Genomic DNA, 21,326 nt, shown 5'->3' on the forward strand with positions numbered 1-21,326 from the left:
TCCCTAGGATTCCCGGCCAAGTCTGATAGTCTGAGCCTACTCTAGCATTAAAGTCACCCAGAGATAAGCTTATCTTCTTGTGGGACATTGATGATAAGCCTCTGCAGCAGAGACGCAAAAAGTATGGATCAATCCTCTGCTGCTTGTGCTCATTTTGGCCTAACGATACCAAGAAAACACAGGTGCTCCATCAACCACCACCACACCATCCATACTTGGAACCATCAGTTACAACAAATGGAGAAGTTCTGAATGCTGTGGATAAGTTCACTTACCTCAGTAGTGTACTTTCCAGAGATGTACACAGTGATAATGAGGTTGATATACGCATTGCCAGAGCAAGCTCAGTGTTTGGGAGGTTCTGAAGGAAAGTACAGGAGAGAAGAAGGTCTAGAGAGTCATCGTGCTGCCCTCATTGCTGTATGCCTATGAAACCTGGACAGTATACCAGCACCATGCCAGCAAACTGAATCACTTCCACTTGAATTGTCTAAGGAAGACTCTGAAGATCATGTGGCAGGATAAGGTACCAGACAACAGCCAAGCATCGAAACTCTGCTTCAAAGACCACAACTCCTAAGGGCTGGCCACATTGTTCAAATGCAAAATGTACACCTGCCAAAAAGACGGTTTTATGGAGAACTCACACAGGGTAAGGGTTCAAATGGTGGTCAGAAGAAGCAACACAGGGACACTCTCAAGATCTCTCTTAGAACTCTGGAATTGATTGTGTGACATAGGAGACATTGGCACAGGACCACTGAGCATGGCATGCCCACATTAGAGAAGGTGCTGTGCTCTATGAGCAAAGCAGAACTGAAACAGCTCAAAGGAAACATAGCATGTGCAAACTTAGAGAATCCACCCCAAATGTTCACAGGGACTATTTGTGCCTGACCTGTGGTAGAGTATTCTGAGTTCATATTGGTCTGATCAGCCACAGTTGGACACAATGAAACTTCACTCTACCATACTGATGTCATTTTGGTGCTCTTCAAGATTGAAGAACAACAACCAACCAATTTGCTTATCATGTCAGCCTTTATGTCTAAATTACATACCAATCTGGAGTTTTTTCTAGTATGTAGTGCAAGATGTTAGTCTATACCTAGTTCCTACCAGACTACTTTCCAGTTTTTCCAACAGGTTTTCTCAAATACTGAATTCTTGCACCAATTATTTATCAAACGATCATATGCTTCTGTATACTGTATACCTAGTTTAATTTCTCTGTTTCTTATCTAGGACCACACTTCTGATGATTATGGCTTTGTGGTAAAGTTTGAGATCAGATACTATTCAGTCCCCTTCCCATTTTTCTTCATTGATTCCATTGGTATTATTAACCTTTACAAACCTAAATAAATTTTACTTATGTAAACAGTGTTTTATAATGGTGTTCCTATACTTCTTGAATGCATTTTGGTAGGTAGACCTTTAAGTATTTCATACCCTCCTTAATTATTTCAAGGGAAATTTCTATTTCTATATCTTTTATTGGACATTGTTGTTAATATTCAAAAATGCTGATGATTTCTGTGGGTTTAATTTATATCCTACAACTTTGCTTAAGTTGTTAATTGTTTTAACCAATTTCTTCTAAGTAAGGCATTATATTATCTATAAAACATAATAGTTTTTTTTGCTGTATGTCTATGCTTATTTCTTTAATTTGGGGGCCATCAGTCATCTTAACCCATGTCTTGCTCCTGGACTCCAATGATTCTGTAGGAAGAGTGAAGCTAACGACGTTGTCATTAGCTCTGCCCCACATGAATTCAATTCAGTTGCAAGTTGAGACATTACCCTCCTGATGTTATAGGTCCTCCTCGAGAATGAAGGATGAACAACAATTCCTTTCATTTACGTTTTCTTCCCTCATTGCTACAGCTCACATTTCTAGCTAGTCACCAAGTGAACAGCAATATTAATACAGAAATCCTTGCTTTAACCTTTCATCTTATTGTAAAGGCTTATTCCATGCTCTAAATCACTTTTGATTAGAGAGATGCAAATCAAAACAACTCTGAGGTACCACATCACACCTATAAGATTGGCAAACAAGACAGAACAAGAAAATGATAAATGCTGGAGAGGATGTGGGAGAGTGGGAACACTAATTCATTGTTGGTGGAGCTGTGAGCTCATCCAATTATTCTGGAGAGCAGTTTGGAACTATGACCAAAGGGCTACAAAAATGTGCATATCTTTTGACCCAGCAATATGGCTACTAGGACTGTATCCCCAAGAGATCATAAAAATGGGAAAGGGTCCCACATGTACAAAAATATTTATAGCAGCACTCTTTGTAGTTGCCAAAAACTGGAAGTCAAGGGGATGCCCATCAATTGGGGAATGGCTGAATAAATTATGGTATATGAATGTAATGGAGTACTATTGCGCCATAAGAAATGATGAACAAGAAGACTTCAGAGAGGCCTGGAAGGACTTATATGATCTGATGCTGAGTGAAAGGAGCAGAACCAGGAGAACTCTGTGCACAGCAACAACCACAGTGTGAGAGAATTTTTTCTGGTAGACTTGGAATTTCATAATAATGCAAGAACTTATTAAAAAAAAAAAAATCCCAATGGTGGTTTTCTAAGGCAAAACGCCTTCCACACTCAGAGAAAGAAATATGGAAGTCATTCGCAGAACGTAGCAGATCATGTTTGTGTGTGTGTGTGTTTTTGTGTATCATGTTTTGATTTGTTATATGATTTCTTCCATTTATTTTAGTTTGACTACATAGCATGACTATAGTGAAAATGTACTCAATAGAAAAGTATATGTAGAACCTATACAAAATTGTATGCTGTTGCGGGGAAGGAGGAGGGTAGTGGGGGGTGGGTGTGGGGGGAGATAAAATCTTAATTTTATGGCAGTGATTGTAAAACATTAAAAAATAATAATAATAAAATTTAAAAAAAAAAAAGGCTTATTCCCATTACAGATAATGCTAGCTCTTGCTTTTAGAAAAATACTACCTATCATTTTAAGGAAAGTTTCATTTATTCCTATATATTCTAATGTTCTTAATAGGTATGGATACTGTATACAAAATCTTTTTCAGCATCCACTAAAATAATCATAAGGTTTTCTTTTTGTTATCAACAGTCAATTATGTTTAATAATTGTTCTAATGTTAAACCAGTCCTCCATTGTTAGTATAAATCCAGCCTGATCAAAGTGTATGATCTTTGGGTTACATGCTGCTGTAGTCTCCTAGAGGATGGTTACTTTAAATTTTGTATGGAAAATCATTAGGGAAATGGTCCACAGTTTTCTTGATCTGTTTTTACTTTTCCTAATGTAAATATAAGGGCTATGTTTGCAACAAAGAAGGAATTTTGTGGCACCCCTGTATGTATTTTTAAATAGTTTATGTAGTATTAAAATTATTCCTTAAATGTTAGGTAGAATTTGCATTTAAATCCGTAAGGTCCTGGGGTGTTCTCTGAAAATTCATTTTTGACTTATTCAACTTCATTTTTCTAAGACAAGGTTATTTAAGTATCTATTTCCTATTCTCAATGTAGGTGATTTATGTTTTTGTAAATTTTCATCCATTTCATTTAGAACATCAGTTTAATTGGCATATAGTTGGGTAAAACAGTTCCTAATAATTCTTTTTATTCCCTCTTCATTACTTATAAACTCACTTTTTCATTTTTGATGCTGGTAATTTGATTTTCTTCTATTAAATCAAACTAGCTATTGGCTTATCTGGTTGCTTTTTTTCTTCCTAATAAAGAGCTCCTAGTTTTATTTATTAGTTCAATGGTTTTCGCTTTTTTACTTTCAATTTTGTTAAACTCTCCTTTGATATTAAAGATTTCCATGTTGGTGTTTCATTAAAGGGATTTAAATGAATTGGTTTTGTAGCATTTTATAGACATGACACATTCATTGAACTGCTCTTTTTCTCTTTTATCGAAAAAGCAGTTTAAAGATACAAATTTTCCCCTAATTATTATTTTGGCTGTGTCCCACAAAGTCTGGTATGTATTCTCATCGCTGTTATTATCTTTAATCAAATTATTATTTCTATAAATTGTTCTTTAAAACATCCATTCTTTAGGATTAAGCTATTTAGTTTCAAGCTAACTTAAACTTTGCTTCAAAAGCCCCTTACTGAATAATATTATTGTCAATATAAGATACATTTAATATTTCTGCTTTTCTGCATTTGTGTGGGTTTTATGACCTAATAATACATGAACAATTTTGTGAATGTATCATGCACAGCTGATTAAGTGTTTTTATTTTTGTTCACTATGCTCCACAGGTCTATCACATCTAACTTTTTGAAAATTCTATTCAGGTCTTTAATTTATTTATTTTTAAGTTAGATTTATCTAGGACTAAGTAGGATAAATTGATGTCCCCTACTATTATAGTTTCACTATTTATGTCTTCCTGTAAATCATTTACCTTTTTCCTAAAGAATGTAGATGTTAGAGAATCCCAAAGATTCAAATGAAAAACTACTTGAAATAATAAACAACTTTGGCAAAGTTGCAGGTTACAAAATAAACCCACACAAATCTGCATTTCTATATATTAGTAACAAAGCCCAATAGCAAGAAATAGAAAAAGGTAATTTAAAGCTTACCTTTAAAGTTAAGGTAGACACTATAAGATATTTGGGAGTTTACTTGCCAAAACAAACCCAGGGACTATATGAACCCAATTACAAGACACTTTTCGCACAAATAAAGTCAGATCTCAGTAAGTGGAAAAACATCAGTTGCTCGTGAGCAGGCCGAGCCAATATAACAAAAATGACAATTCTACCTAAATTAATTTACTTATCTGATAATTATTTTCTAGAGCTGGAAAAAATAATATCAAAACTCATCTGGAAGAACAAAAGGTCCAGAATATCAAGGGGACTAATGTAAAGAAATGCTATGGAAGGGGGCCTAGCACTACCAGATCTCAAATTGCATTATAAAGCAGCAACTATCCAAACCACTTGATACTGCCTAAGAAACAGAAGAGTAGGGGGGCGGAGCCAAGATGGAGGAGTAGAAAGACATCCATACATTAGCTCCGAACACACAGCCCATAAAATATCTGTAAAAAAGAACTCCCAACAAATTCTGGAGCAGCAGAAGCCACAGAACAACAGAGCAGATGAGATTTCTGTTCCAGAGAGCCGAGAAAACCTCTCCCAAAAGGTCCTTCCCGCTGCGGACCCAGAGCCGAGCCCAGCCCTGCCTTGGGCACGCGGCACCGAGAGGAACAGATCTGAGCAGGCTTCAGGGACAAAATCTCCAGCAGCCACGCAGGTCCCTCCACCCACAGGTGCCAAAGGTCAGTGAGAGGGTCTCTCTGGCAGGTCGACAGGGGAGTGGGGTGCCCCCATAACTCAGGCCCCCTCGGGAGGCAGCAGCAGAGGCAGTAGCAGACAAGGGCTCCACAAGCAGGCAGGAGCCAGGATCCATTGTTGAAGGTCTCTGCATAAACCCCCTGAGGGAACTGAGTCCCTTGAGGCAGCCCCGCCCCGACCTGAGCAGCTGGACTTAATCTCACACTGAATAGCAGCCCCGCCCCCGCCAAAGCCCTGAGGCTGGGAAGCAGCATTTGAATCTCAGACCCCAAGTGCTGGCTGGGCAGATCTGGAAGAGAAGTGGGTATGAAGAGAATATTCAGAAGTCAAGTCACTGGCTGGGAAAATGCCCAGAAAAGGGAAAAAAAATAAGACTATAGAAGGTTACTTTCTTGGTGAACAAGTATTTCCTCCCTTCCTTGCTGATGAGGAAGAACAATGCTTACCATCAGGGAAAGACACAGAAATCAAGGCTTCTGTATCCCAGCCCACTCAATGGGCTCAGGCCATGGAAGAGCTCAAAAAGGATTTTGGAAATCCAGTTAGAGAGGTGGAGGAAAAACTGGGAAGAGAAATGAGAGACATGCAAGCAAAGCATGAAAAACAAGTAAACACCCTGCTAAACGAGACCCCAAAAAATGCTGAAGAAAATAACACCTTTAAAAATAGGCTAACTCAATTGGCAAAAGAGGTTCAAAAAGCCAATGAGGAGAAGAATGCTTTCAAAAGCAGAATTAGCCAAATGGAAAAGGAGGTTCAAAAGCTCACTGAAGAAAATAGTTCTTTCAAAATTAGAATGGAACAGATGGAGGCTAATGACTTTATGAGAAACCAAGAAATCACAAAACAAAACCAAAAGAATGAAAAAAATGGAAGATAATGGGAAATATCTCATTGGAAAAACAACTGACCTGGAAAAGAGATCCGGTAGAGACAATTTAAAAATTATGGGACTACCTGAAAGCCATGATCAAAAGAAGAGCCTAGACATCATCTTTCATGACATTATCAAGGAAAACTGCCCTGAGATTCTAGAACCAGAGGGCAAAATAAGTATTCAAGGAATCCACAGATCACCGCCTGAAAGAGATCCAAAAAGAGAAACTCCTAGGAACATTGTGGCCAAATTCCAGAATTCCCAGGTCAAGGAGAAAATATTGCAAGCAGCTAGAAAGAAACAATTCAAGTATTGTGGAAATACAATCAGGATAACACAAAATCTAGCAGCTTCTACATTAAGGGATCGAAGGGCATGAAATATCATATTCCAGAAGTCAAAGGAACTAGGACTAAAACCAAGAATCACCTACCCAGAAAAACTGAGTATAATACTTCAGGAGAAAAAATGGTCTTTCAATGAAATTGGGGACTTTCAAGCATTCTTGATGAAAAGACCAGAGATGAAAAGAAAATTTGACTTTCAAACACAAGAATGAAGAGAAGCATGAAAAGGTAAACAGCAAAGAGAAGTCATAAGGGACTTATAAAAGTTGAACTGTTCACATTCCTACATGGAAAGACAGTATTTATAACTCTTGAAACTATTCAGTATCTGGGTACTGGGTGGGATTACACACATACACGCACATGCACACGCACACACATAGAGACAGTGCATAGAGTGAATTGAAGAGGATGGGATCATATCTTAAGAAAAATGAAATCAAGCAGTGAGAGAGAAATATATTGGGAGGAGAAAGGGAGAAATGGAATGGGGCAAATTATCTCTCATAAAAGAGGCAAGCAAAAGACGTATTAGTGGAGGGATAAAGAGGGGAGGTGAGAGAAAAACATGAAGTTTACTCTCATCACATTCCACTAAAGGAAGGAATAAAGTGCACATTCATTTTGGTATGAAAACCTATCTTACAATACAGGAAAGTGGGGGAGAAGGGGATAAGCAGGGTGGGGGGGATGATGGAAGGGAGGGCATGGGGAGGAAGGAGCAATTTGAGGTCGACACTCATGGGGAGGGACAGGATCAAAAGAGAGAATAGAAGTAATGGGGGGCAGGATAGGATGGAGGGAAATATAGTTAGTCTTATACAACACAACTATTATGGAAGTCATTTGCAAAACTACACAGATTTGGCCTATATTGAATTGCTTGCCTTCCAAAGGGAAGGGGTGGGAAGGGAGGGAGGAAAAGAAGTTGGAACTCAAAGTTTTAGTAACAACTGTCGAGTACTGTTCTTGCCACTAGGAAATAAGAAATACAGGTAAAGGGGTATAAAAAGTTATTTGGCCCTACAGGACAAAAGAGAAGGAGGAGACAAGGGCAGAGAGGGATGATAGAAGAGAGAGCAGATTGGGGGGGAGGGGACAAAAGGGGAGAAAATTTGGAACCCAAAATTTTGTTAAAATGAATGTTAAAAGTTAAATTAATTAATTAATTAAAAAAACAAAAACAAAAAAAAGAAACAGAAGAGTAGACAAGTGGACAAGGCTAGGTACTCAAGACACAGTAGGCAACGAATATAGCAATCTACTGTTTGATAAACCCAAAGACCTCAGCTTCTGGGATAACAATTCATTGTTTGACAAAAATTGCTGGGAAAACTAGATAACAGTGTGGCGGAAACTGTGCATAGACCAATGCCTCACACCGTACATGAGAATAAGTCCAAATGGCTACACAATCTAGGTAAAAAGATTGATACTATGGACAAATTGGTGGAGCAAGGAATGGTGTATGGAAATTTATGGAGCAGGAAGAATTTTAACAAAGAAGAGACAGAAAGCATTATGAAGTGCAAGATGGATAATTCTGATTACATTAAACTGAAAAGTTTTTGCACAACCAAACCCAATGCAACCAAGATTCAGAGGGATGCAGAAAACTTGAAAGAATTTTTGCAGCTAGTATCTGTGATAAAGGCCTCATTTCTAAAATATATAAACTGAGTCAAATGTACAAAATACAAGTCATTCCCCAATTGATAAATGATCAAAGTACATGAACAGGCAGTTTTCAGGGGAAGAAATTAAAGATATCTATAGTTATATGAAAAAATGCTCTAAATCACTATTGACTGGAGGGATGCAAATCAAAACAACTCTGAGGTACCACATCACACCTATCAGATTGGCAAACATGACAAAACAGAAAGAAGATAAATGTTGGAGAGGATGTGGAAGAGAAGGAACACTAATTCATTGTTGGTGGAGCTGTGAGCTGATCCAACCATTCTGGAGAGCAATTTAGAACTATGCCCAAAGGGCTACAAAAATGTGCATACTCTTTGACCCAGCAATATCACTTCTAGGACTGTATCCTCAAGAGAGCATAAAAATGGGAAAGGGTCCCACGTGGACAAAAATATTTATAGCAGCACTCTTTGTAGTTGCCAAAAACTAGAAATCAAAGCGACACCCATAAATCGGGGAATGGCTGAATAAATTATGGTATATGAATGTAATGGAATACTATTGCACTACAAGCAAGGATGAACAGGAAGACTTCTGAGAGGCCTGGAAAGACTTGTATGATCTGATGCTGAGTGAAAGGAGCAGAACCAGGAGAACGTTGTGCACCGCAACAGCCACAGCGTGTGAGAGTTTTTTCTGGTAGACTTGGAACTTCATTGAAATGTAAGGACTTAAAAAATTCCCAATGGACTTTCAAGGCAAAATGCCTTCCACATCGAGAGAAAAAAACCATGTAATTCAATCGCATAATGCAGCAGATAATTTTCTTTTGTATTTGTATTACATTTTGGTTAGTTATATGATTTCTCCCATTCATTTTAATTTTTCTACACAACATTAACTATAGTGAAAATGTATTTAATAGGAATGTATGTGTAGAACCTATATAAAATTGTATGCTCTCTCGGGAAGGGAGGGGGAAAAAATCTAAGTTATATGGTAGTAATTGTAGGATACTGAAAAATAAATAAAATTAATAAAAAAATTAAAAAAAGAATGTAGATGTTAAGGCCATTTGGTTCATACATTTAATAATGATATTAATATCAGTTTGATACTGATGTTAATCCATTATATATTACCCTCCAGCAAAATGGAGTTCCTGTTTATCTCTTTTAATTTTTTTCCTGTTGCTTTTTCTGAGATCAAGACGATAACTCTTGACTTTTTTACTTCAAATGAACTATAATGGATTCTATTCCAGTCTCTTATTTTAACCCTGTATGGATCTTTGCATTTCAAGTGTTTCTTATAAATAATGTATTGAAAAAAAAATTCATTATGGCCTTTTCTTTGCTTTCCCAATCAGAAGTCAAGTCTGGTGTATTTTTGAAATTGTTGAAATGGGATAGTGGGGAGCTAGGTTACATGCAAATGGATAGCTCAGTATATAAAGCATTGGGCTTGGAGTCAGGAAGACCTGAGTTCAAATCTGGCTTCAGACATTCACTAGTCATTTAACCTCTGTTAGCCTTAATCCACTGGAGAGAGAAATGGCAAACCACTCCAGTATCTTTGCCAAGAAAACCCCATATAGGGTCATTTAGAACTGAATGATTAAACAACAAGGTTGTCCGAGGCTTTCAGTCAGCCATCTTGACTTCATCTCTTTCCTTGCTTCTCTTAAGATAATCAAGACACAAAAGAACTACTCTCAAGGCCTCCTATTCCATTGGACCCCTCCTAGGACACATGATGATATGTTTCTGAGACAACACATACATCATCTCACCATATCAGAGGATTAAGTGGTTTATCTTTGTTTAGTCCTTAATGTTTACCTTTCGATTTTTGTTTACCTTTAAACTTCAAAGTTCTATGAAATGTCTACGCAGTTCCATTCTTTTCATCAGGAATTCTTCCAAGTCCTCCATTTCATTACTGGGCCATTATTTCTCTACATGATTATATTCATTTTTGCTGGGTAAGTTATTTTTTGTCCTCTGGGTTACTGTATTTAAGCTCTTCACTCCAAAATGTAATAAGTGCTAGGTCAGGTGGGGGATCTTGACTGTGGATCCCTGATACTTAAATTATTTCTTTCTGATTTTTTGCAGCATTTTTCTGTGACCTAGGAGCTCTAGCTTTTGGTTATAAAGTTCTTGGCAATTTTCATTTTGCAGTTTCTTTCAGGAGTTAACAAGTGAATTCTACATGTACTTTGCCCTCTGGTTCTAGGCTATCTAGGCAGTTTTCATTTAAGATTTTTTTGAAATATGAAATATTCCATTCAAGCAGTTTAATGATTCTTAATTTTTTCCTCCTCAATCCATTTTCCAGATCAGTTGTTTTTGCTATAAGACACTTCACATTTTCTTCTATATTTTCAGTCTTTCCTCTTGGTTTTAGTATTTCTTGTTGTCTCATAAAATCTTTGGCTTCAATGTGATATATTCTAATTTTCAGGGTTTGGTAATTCTATTGGGTACGTTTTTGTATTTCTTGTGCCAAGCAGTTATTTCCATTTCCAATTCTTTTTTCCATCGCTCTCATTTCTTTTCCATGTTTTCTCTTCAAATACTTTCATGTCATTAAAAAAAAACATTTTTAGCTCTTTTTTGAAAAATGCCTACTTCATCTCTTTCAGGAATTCTAGATGAATTTGTCCCTAGGCTGTGTTTTTCTTTGAAATTTGCTTTTGTAGATATTTTGTATACACCTAATAATGTATGTGATGTCCAGCTTGTTAGAATATAAGTTCCTAAAAGGAGCTTTTTCTTTGTATTAGCACTCATCAGAGTACCTGGTGCAAAGTATGAGATTAATAAATGTCTATTGACTGACTGATTATAACCACCTGCGAGAGTAACCCGAGAGAAAATAAGAAAAACAAACCAGTAGAATCTGCCAACTGTGTAGCTTTGTCACTTAGGGACTCAGTCTCCTCATCTATAAAATGAAGGGGTCTACTTGACCTCTAAGGTCCCTTATCATTCCAACATTCTATGAGTTTATGAGCTGCCAAGATAACATGAGGAATAGATCTGACTGGATTACTCTCCTGCTCAAAACCCTTTAGTAGTGCCTTATTGCCTCTAGGATGAAATACAAACTACAAAGCCTATTACTTCAGCCTCTCCATACTCTGGCTCCAACCTACCTTTCCAAACTAATTTTATATCATTACCCTTTACACAACAGGCAATGCAGTCAAGGTGAATTTCTAGGAGCAAATCCTATGATCCAAGCTATTCCCAAATCTGACATTTCATCTTCTCATTATACACTGGCAGAGGCTGCATACTTGAAATGCACTTTCTCCTCATCTTGTATATTCCTTGAAGGCTAAGTTCAGGTATCTAACTCTTTCTCAGAGAAACCTTTTCACATCTCCCAAGTTCTTAAAGCCTTCTCTCCCCAAATTACTCAAAACAGTGCCTCCTCACCTCCCTCCCAATTTCTGATTTAGATGAACAAGATGTTAAAAGTTCACAGAACTACTTAAATTGTGAAAAGCAACACTTTCATTAATGTTTCAACTTTTGGGCTCTATAGTAAGAGACTAAAAATATATAACTTTGAGTTACTTGAAATACAATTCTCTCCCAGCACTAGCCATAAGAAACTTCATCTAATTTGCTGATACAGGACCAAAATAATTCTGAGATAATACCTACCCCTTCTTGTTTGGTGAAGAGATTAAGACAATCATTCAAAGCTGCACAAGTTTCTCCAGAGGCTTCAGAGACAGCTTCAACTTTCTGAAGAAATGATGGAAGGATTTCTATAAATAAAAAAGCAACAAAACTAATGGAATTTTAGCAACCCTTATGTTATAAAAAATAGCTTGAAATACTATTACTGCAATGCTGCCTTTGAACTATACTGCGCAAAATTACAGAGTCCATCATTATTATCAGTTATTTTACTGATTGAGGATTGCATATCAGTTGTTGAGGAAGATACACACACACACATACACACAGATATAGATACAGATGAAGATAATATGGAGAGAGTGCACACTAATACAATCTTAAACTTCATTTTAAAAGGCATATTGTCTAAAATGAAGATGGAAATAGTACCACTATATTCCAGTCAGATCAGATTTGGAACAACAATTCATTTCTGGGCACAGGTTTAAAAGGGATTTAACAAAATGAAGAATATGAAGGGAAGGGAAACCATGATGGTGAAATTAATAGCTGTAAAACAGGAAGATCAAATAAAATAATTAGAGATGTTTATTTGGAAAATAGAATTAGGGAGGTACAGTCAATCCTCAACAATTCTGCATTTAACTTTCACATCTTCAAGCATTCATATGATTTTATTAGCAACCTAATTTTCATTTTCATATTGACAACCATGCACCTTCATGGCTACGTACAGCAGAGAACAAAAATGAGAAGCACAACATGTGCAAGTTTGTAGAGAAGCTGGTATCCTTCTAGGTGCTTCACTGGTCATGCTAATGCTACCACTGCAAAGCAAAGAGCTCCTTGTCCATTCAGAGTGTCAGAGACCTCACTAGTCTCTAGAGTCTTCCAACAGTAGCAACTAAAGTCCCAGTAACCTTTCCCTTGGTTTTCCGAGTCAGCCATGGTAGAGGGGTGTACAGCAATATAGTACTGTCTGAAATTAATGCATTTTGTTTTTTGCATTTTAATTGAGATATTAGCACAAAAAGTCACCGAATTCTAGGAATTACTAGGGAGAAATAATATTTTGCATGTTACCAATTTCATTTTGTGTGATGAATTTTATAGGTCATTTCATGGTTACTATGTTATGAAAAGTATATATTTACAGAATTAATGCTTTGTTTTAAAGAACTATATGCAGAAAAGTGTATTTTCAGCAATCTCTAGCAAAAGATGAATTTTTGGTGGTCATAAGAATCTAACCCCCTATTTCCCATAGTTCTAGTGTATCAACATTTGCATTTTTGACTCTCACACCATTTTTAAGGACGTTATCCCCACGAAAACTGAAGATTGACTGTATGTGATAGTATCTTCAAGTACCTATAGAAAGATCTTTTATGTGAAAGAATTAAATTTATTCTAACTGGCTCCAGAAATCGTAACTATGAACAATGAATAGAAATTGGAGAGAAACAGGATAAAGTCTGATATGAAGAAAAACTGCCCAACAATGGATTGCATGAATTCAGGAGTTCTGATATGCAGCAGGACTAAAGCTGATCTGATATCCACACTAAATCTGGAGCCAATATAGTCAAGTCCCTGTGGAAGAGGGTCACCAGATTGCCTAATGAAAGAAGATAGGAAAAAAACCAGACATTTGCTGAACACCTATTGTGTGCCAGGCACTGCACTAAGCACATGACAAATATCTCATCTGATCCTCACAAGTCGGGAAAGTATGTGGTGTAATGATCTCCATTTTATTTTACATTTAATAAAAACAAGGCTGAGAGGTTAATGGACTTGCCAGTATCACACAGTTAGTCTGTGTCTAAGACTGGATTTTAACCTAATTTCTTCCTGATTCTAGACCCAGAGCTCTGTACACTATGGTGCCACCTGGCATCACTGGACTCAGACCCACAAGAAGTGGGGCAGAGAAGCAACATTCAGAGGCACTGAGTTTCCTCATGGAAGTTCTAAAATGAACTTCAGATGACCATCTGCAGGCGGGTCAGAGAAGGGATTCCTATTCAGGAACAGAGGACATAAGATGACTTTGAGGTCTCTCCTAAATCTGAGGCTCAGTGATAACACTATGTGTCCTGTTTGTCATAAAAATAACTAATTCTCCAAAATAATCTCTTTCCTCTGCACTCTCATGAAACTTTGGTTACATTTCTTCTATGCATTTACCACAAATTTATTTAGTTAATTGTGCAGTGGATTATCTCTTTTTCTAACTAGCTTATACACTTCTCCAGAAATCATAATTCATTTTTGTAACTTGAACATAATATTTAGTAAATATTTGTTACAGCACACACACCATCCCTATTATAATCTTACATATTTCTACTTAATGAAATAATTTAAGGTTTTATCCTTAATAATAAAACCTAGACTACAAAACAGATGAATTCCAATTAATGTTAAATATTAGTTGGCAGACTTCATCATGAATCTTTCAAACACATCACAAAGGCTCCTTTAATATTTAACTGTGTAAGAGAGCAATTATGAGGCAAAAGGCCTGACTAGCCCTTAACGGATAAACAGTAGAATACTACGTACCAAATTATTAGGTAAGATATTGCAAATAACAGGCCAACATATGCCTTTAAGAAATTTATCATGTACTCTAATAATTTATTTCCTAAAAGAGGTATGAGAATTAAAACCATGATTTTTGATAGTTCTTTTTAAGAAGTCTTTAAAAAGCTGTACAAAAATATTAATGATAATCAACTTTAAAGTTTGCAAAGCATTTTACATATTATCTCATTTGAATCTAACAATAACGCAGAGAAGTAGGTGCTATTATTATCCCTGTTTTATAGATGAGGAAACTGGAGATTGATGGGAAGTTAAAGCCTTGTCCAGGGTCACAGAGCTAGTAAGTATCTGAGGCAATATTTGAATGCAAATCTTCCCAGGTCCAAGCGCAGCACTCTATCTGCTATGCCAATTAGCTACCTATATTATCAAGCACTTAGCACAATGCAACACATATGGTGAATATTTAACTATGAATTCTCTGAATAATGCATATGTGTAATTTCAAAAAACAGGTATAATTAGGATAGGAAAGGGAAAGGGAATAAGCATTTATATAGTGCCTCCTTTGTGCCAGGCATTGTGCTAAGCACTATTTTTTAAAAAGAAATATTACATCTCATTTAATCCTCACAATAGCCCTGCAAGATAGGTGAGGAAACTGAGGCAAACAAATTAAGCGATCTGTTCAAAGTCAGAGAACTGTAAGTATCTGAGCCAGATTTGTACTCATATTTTCCTGACTCCAGGTCCTGCCCTCTAGCCACTGCATCACCAACTGCTTCTGTTAGGAGTGCTCACAAGTTTCCAAACAAAGCACGTGTTGCTAAAACAAACTGGTGACTTGGTTTTTAATTTTTTTTTTTTTTTTGGTAATTTGTCTCAAGGACCTGAATTGGCAGAAAATTCCTAAAAGAAAAATAATAACACAGCAACAGCAAGCCAAGTTTTCGGTCTAAAACTAGGTTAAACGTTATGTAATTTCACCAAAGAGCTACAGTTTCCAAAAAGCAACCACAAACAAATTTTACTAATAAGGCCTGGGGAGACTAATATATGATATTAGCATCTAGCAGAAGATACTGGGTGCCTAATATTTGATATGACAGAGTTTATACATTGCAATTTAACAGGAAGTAAAATAGGAAAGTACCTATAATAAACACATTTTAACAATTTAATAACTCATAACTAAAAGGCATCAGTCATTTCATTTCTGCACATATAAGTAAACAATTATTTTTATTGAAAGTTTACCCTGAAATCTGCAATTTTTTTCAACCAAAAATAATTTTTTTAGGGGGAAAGAGTCCATCAGGATTAAGTGACTTGCTCTGGGTCATACAGGTATTAAATGTCTGAGGCCGGATTTGAACTCAGATCTTCCTGACTCCAGGGTCAGTGCTTTATCAACTATACCATCCAGCTGCCCCTAAAAATAACCTTTACATCATCTAAAATGCTTACATTTTAAAAGATACACTTGCCCTCCTTTATAATATGTTATACTTAAAATTTATGTTAACAGGACCTACATTAAGTATAGAGTTTCAATGATCTTCCAAAAACACTATGAAATTTATAAAATTAGATAAAATAATTTAAAAATTGAATCAGAAGACACAAAAGCTAGAATATCAAGAAGAACACGAAGAAAAGGTACAGACAAAGTGGGAATAACAATTCCAGGCTTCAAGCTATATTATAAAGTAGCAATATTCTAAGTCAATGAACATTTATTAAGAATCTTCTATGCATCAGGCACTGTCCTAAGCACTGAGGATACCAAAAAAAAAAAGGAAAAAAGCAACCCCTGCCCACAAAGAGCTTACAATCTAAAGGAAGAGATAACATGAAAACAAGTATCTACAAAGCAAGCTACAGATAAGATAAAAAGGAAAAATTAACAGAGGGAAGGCACTAAAATTAAGAGGGTTTGGGGAAAACTTCCTTTAAGAGGCAAGATTTTACTTAGGACTTAAAAAAAAAAAAACGCAGGGAATTCAGGAGTCAGGGTAGAGAAGGGAGAGCATTCCAGACATGGAGGACACCCAGAGAGAATTCCCTGAGCAGAGAAATGGAATGTCTCATTCATAGAACAGCCAGGAGTCCAGGCTTACTAGGTGGAAGAGTACATGTTTAGGGGTAGGGTGTAAAAAGACTGGGAAGGTAGGAGGGGGACTAGGTTATGAAGGGCTTTTAATGCCAAACAAAGGATTTTGTATTTACTCCTGGAGGCAACAGGGCAGTTTATTTGAGTAGGGAGAAGGTGACATGACTGGATCTATATTTTGGAAAATCACTTTAATGGCTGAGGATGGATTGGAGTAAGGAAAGATTTGAGGTAGGCAGACCCACCAGAAGATCATTGCAATAATCAAGGCACGAGGTAATGAAGGCCTCACCACAGTGGTCTTAGAAAGAACTAACAAAATAGATAAACCCTTAGCTAACATCAGCAAAAAGAATGAAGAAAATCAAACAATAAAATAGCAAATGAACAAGGTGATATCACAGCACAAGCAGAAGTAAAAAGCAATCTCAGAAAAGGAAATTGTTCTATTTTCAAAGAAACGATCAAAGAAAAAATTTCTTGGACCTAATAGAATCACAGGAGATTTTTATCAAAGTTTTAAAGACATTAGTACCTGTACTTCAAAGTTATCCTCAACAATTAAGAATCCTACCAGAATATTTTTTATGAGACAAATTTAAGTCCTAAACCAGAAAAGGATAATGCATGGAAAGAAAACTATAGATCAATACCATTAATGAAACTACCTCAAAAATTTTAAACAAAATCCTATCAGACTACAGCAATATATCTAAGAAATCATTATGATCAAGTGGGATTTATACCAGGGAAACAATGATGATGCAACATTAACAAATCAATATAATCCATCACACTAAAAAATTGAAAAATACAAAACCACAATTTCATATCAATAGAGAAAAAGTCTTTGACAAAATACAACATTTATATGCCAAAATCTCCATAAAATATACACATACATCTTTTGGAATTGGTTTAAAAAGTAACTATGATAAATCAATGAAACAGGCAAGACAATGGAGAATCAGAAACAATTTAATTCAATAATTCAGTATCTGATATACTGGGAAACACAAATTACTTAGGAAAGAACTCCTTATTAGATAAAAACTGGTTGGAAAACTAGGAAACAGGTTTAGACCAACTTACAGGGGTGGGGTACCTGAAGCCTTGAGACCACACGTGGTCCTCTAGGTCCTCCAGTGCAGCCCTTTGACTTAATCCAAATTTCAAAGAACACAGAACCACAGATTTCCCTCCCCTGGATGAACATGTCACAAAATATTCCACAGTAAAGTCTAAATGGATATTTGACTTGACTATTAAAAGAGAACAGATTATACTTCATAGCTATGAGCTGGAGATGTATTTTTAACCACATGAGATACAGGCAAGTACAAAACATAAAATACATAATTTTTATGACATGAAATTGTAAAGCTTCTGCACATAATTAATGTATGCAGGTTAAGGGAGGTGGTCAAATAGGGAAAAATTATAGCAAAATTTTCGGATAAGGCTTTAGTATTCAAGATATGTAGGCAAATAAGAGATATACGTATATATTTATCAATCAATCGATAAACATTCATTAAGTGAATACCATGTGCTACAGTTGGTTCCATTACTTCCAGGCAAACAGAGGGAGAAGAAATGGAAGGAGTATCAGATAGTCTTGGGCTCAAAGATCATTGCAGATGATCATGAAATTAAAAGACTCGTGATCCTTGAAAGGGGAGTGATGGCAAATCAGGACAGCATACTAAAATGCAGAGACATCACCTTGCTGACAAAATTTCATACAGTCAAAGCTATGGTTTTTCCAGTAGCAACATATGACTGTGAGAGTTGAACTATAAGGAATACTGAGCACTACAGAATGGATGCTTTTGAACTGTTGTGCTAGGGAAGACATTTGAGAGTCTTTTGAAACAGCAAGAAGGTCAAATCAGTCAATCTACAGTTTTCTTTCCAACCTGAAATTAATTCAGGTTACTCACTGGAAGGTCAAATGCTGAAACTTAAACACTTTGGCCACAGAATGAGAGGATGACTCACTGAGGGAAAAACAAACAAACAAACAAAAAGTCTGATGTTGAGAAAGATTGAGGGCAAAAGGAAAAGGGAATAGCAAAGAATAAGATGAATAGATAGTGTCATAGAAGCAATCAATGTAAGCTCGGAAAGACTTTGGGAGACAGTGGAGAATAAAAGGGTCTGGGCATGCTATGCTCCATGGGGTCATGAAGAATCACACACAACTGAATGACTGAACAACAAATGTGCCAGGCACTCTACTAAGGACCAGGAATACAAAGAGGAGCAAAAGACAGCCCCTGGATTCAAAGAACTTATAATCCAATGGAGGAGACGATGGAAATAAATCTATAAAAGCAAGCTATATACAGGATAAATAGCAAAAAAATTAAAAGAGGGAAAGAACTGGAATTAAGATGATTAGAGAAAGCTTCCTGGGGAACATGGGATTTTAGCCAGGACTTAAAGAAAGCCAGGGAAGTCAGTAGTTGGAGCAAAGGAAGAAGAGTATTCCAGGCAAGGAAGGACAGCCAGAGATAATGCCCAGAACTGAGAACTGGACAACGGCCCATTAGCCAATTGACTAATAATGGGCTACAGACCAGTGTTTCTTAAGCTTTTTCCACTTTTTCCACATTTTCACATTTTGCCAGCATTTGTTAGTGTTGCATGATGTGATAGCATGCACAGTGAAAATTGTACATGCTGTGTGTTCAGAACCAAGGATACAGTGAAGTTGTGTGATGTAACATGGGCAAAAGCTGCCAAACAAGTTGGTTTCATTATGCATTTGATTTTTAATTAATTTTTAGTCGTTATGTATTCAGAAAACCTTTACTGTTGCCAAATTTTTCTCAACCTCATATGGGGTGGCAACCCACAGTTTAAGAAGCACTGCCACAGACAATATACTGAGAAATGCACTATAGCCAACAGCCAGGAGGCCAGTGTCATTGGTTAAAAGAGTACATGTTGAGGAGTAAAGTGTAAAAAGACTAAAAAAGTAGGACAGGGCAAGGTTATACGAGGCTTCAAATGACATGGTACTTTGTATTCCTGGAGGCAACAGGGAGCCACTGAAATTCTGAGTAGGAGTTACCTATATTTTAGGAAGATCACTTTAGTAGCTGCATGGAGAATGAACTGAAGTGGGGGAGACTTGAGTTAGGCAGGCCTCCCAGCAGGCTATTGCAATAATCAAGGCATAAGGTTATAAGGGCCTGTACTTAAGCGGTGGCAGTGTCAGAGGAGAGATGTCATAAAGGTGTAATCGACAGGATTTAGCAACAGCCTGGATATAGGGTGAATGATAGTGAGGAGTACAGAAGAACTTTTAGGTTGCAAGCCTGAGGGACTGGGAGGATGGTGTTTGCTCTCTCTACTCTAAGAAGGAAGGTAGGATTTAGGCAGGAGGATTTAGGGGGAAAGATAATGAGTCCTATTTTGGATATAAATTTAAGATGTCTATTATACAGTTTAGGATGTATTAAGGGCAGCTGGAGATACAAAATTAGAAATCAGCAGAGAGATTGGGACAGGAAAGGTAGATCTGGCAATCTTAATCATACAGATGGTAATGAAATTCATGAAAACTGATGAAATCACTAAGTAAAACAGTAAAGAGAAAGAAGAGAAGAGGGTCCAGGACAGACATCTGAGGGACATCTAAAGTTAGGAGGTGTGAAATGGAAGAGGATCTAGCAAAGGAGAATGAGAAAGAATGTTTAGATAAGTAGGAGGAGAATCAGGAGAGAGTGGTACCCCAAAAATCTAAAGATTAGAGAGTTTCAAAGAGGAGAAAGTGATCAATAGTGTCAAAAGTTGCAGAGAGGCCAAGGAGAATGAGAACTGAGAAAAGGCTGCAAATCATCAGTAACTGTGGAGAAAGCAGTTTCCATGGAACAATAAGGCTGAAAGCCAGACTGTAAGGGGGTAAGAAGAGAGTGAGAGAACAAAAAGTGGAGGCACCTACTGTAGATGGCCTTTTCAAATTTAGTCACAAAGGGCAAAAGAGACAGGGCGATAGAGGGAATGGAAGGATTAAGGGAGGGTTTTTCAGGACAGGGGAGATTACCTTCCCCAACTCTTTTGCAGAAGTGAGAGGTCCATGGGTTTATGGAACATTACATATATTTTTATACTTTCTCAATGTCTTGGTTACTTTTGCTGGTTTTCTCTTTCTTCTTCTTCTTCCTCTTCTTAATTATTTTTCTTTAAAAATATTCCTTGTCAATAATATCAGCTGTGAAGCAAGTATGCCCATTATCACCACTATTATTCAACATTGTACTAGAAATGTTAGCTATCGCAATAAGAGAAGAAAAAGGAATTAACTGAAGGAATGAGAATATGTAATAAGGAAACAAAACTATCACTCTTTGCAGATGATATGCTGGTATATACTTAGAAATCCTACAGAAGCAACTAAAAACTAGGTGAAATAATTAACAACTTCAGCAAAACTGCTGGATATAAAATGAACCCACATAAATCATCAGCATTTCTACATATTACCAACAAAGCCCAACAGCAAGAAATGGAAAGAGACATTCCATTTAAAGAAACTACAGACAATATAAAACATTTGAGAGTCTACCTACCAAAACAAAACCAGAAACTATATGAATGTAATTTACAAAACACTTTTCACACAAATAAAATGAGATCTAAACAACTGGAAAAATATCAACTGCTCATGGAGAGACTGAGCCAATATGATAAAAATGACAATTCTACCTAAATTAATATATTTATTCAGTGCCACACCAATCAAACTACCAAAAAATTATTCTATAGAGCTAGAAAAATATCATAACAAAAT

The 21,326-nt window shown here is 36.6% G+C and overlaps 1 protein-coding gene across 9 annotated transcripts in view; it reads right to left on the reverse strand.

The window, feature by feature from the left end:
* OSBPL1A (oxysterol binding protein like 1A) overlaps positions 1 to 21,326 on the reverse strand; it is a 324,266-nt gene that overhangs the window by 184,722 nt on the left and 118,218 nt on the right. For all 9 annotated transcript variants that reach the window (XM_072604414.1, XM_072604417.1, XM_072604412.1 and 6 more), the window contains one exon: positions 11,881 to 11,987. In XM_072604414.1, the coding sequence (XP_072460515.1) occupies positions 11,881 to 11,987 (107 nt within the window). The remainder of the gene's footprint in view (positions 1 to 11,880; positions 11,988 to 21,326) is intronic.

This window comes from Notamacropus eugenii, chromosome 4, assembly GCF_028372415.1.
Source record: "Notamacropus eugenii isolate mMacEug1 chromosome 4, mMacEug1.pri_v2, whole genome shotgun sequence".
NCBI classification, from domain to species: domain Eukaryota; kingdom Metazoa; phylum Chordata; class Mammalia; order Diprotodontia; family Macropodidae; genus Notamacropus; species Notamacropus eugenii.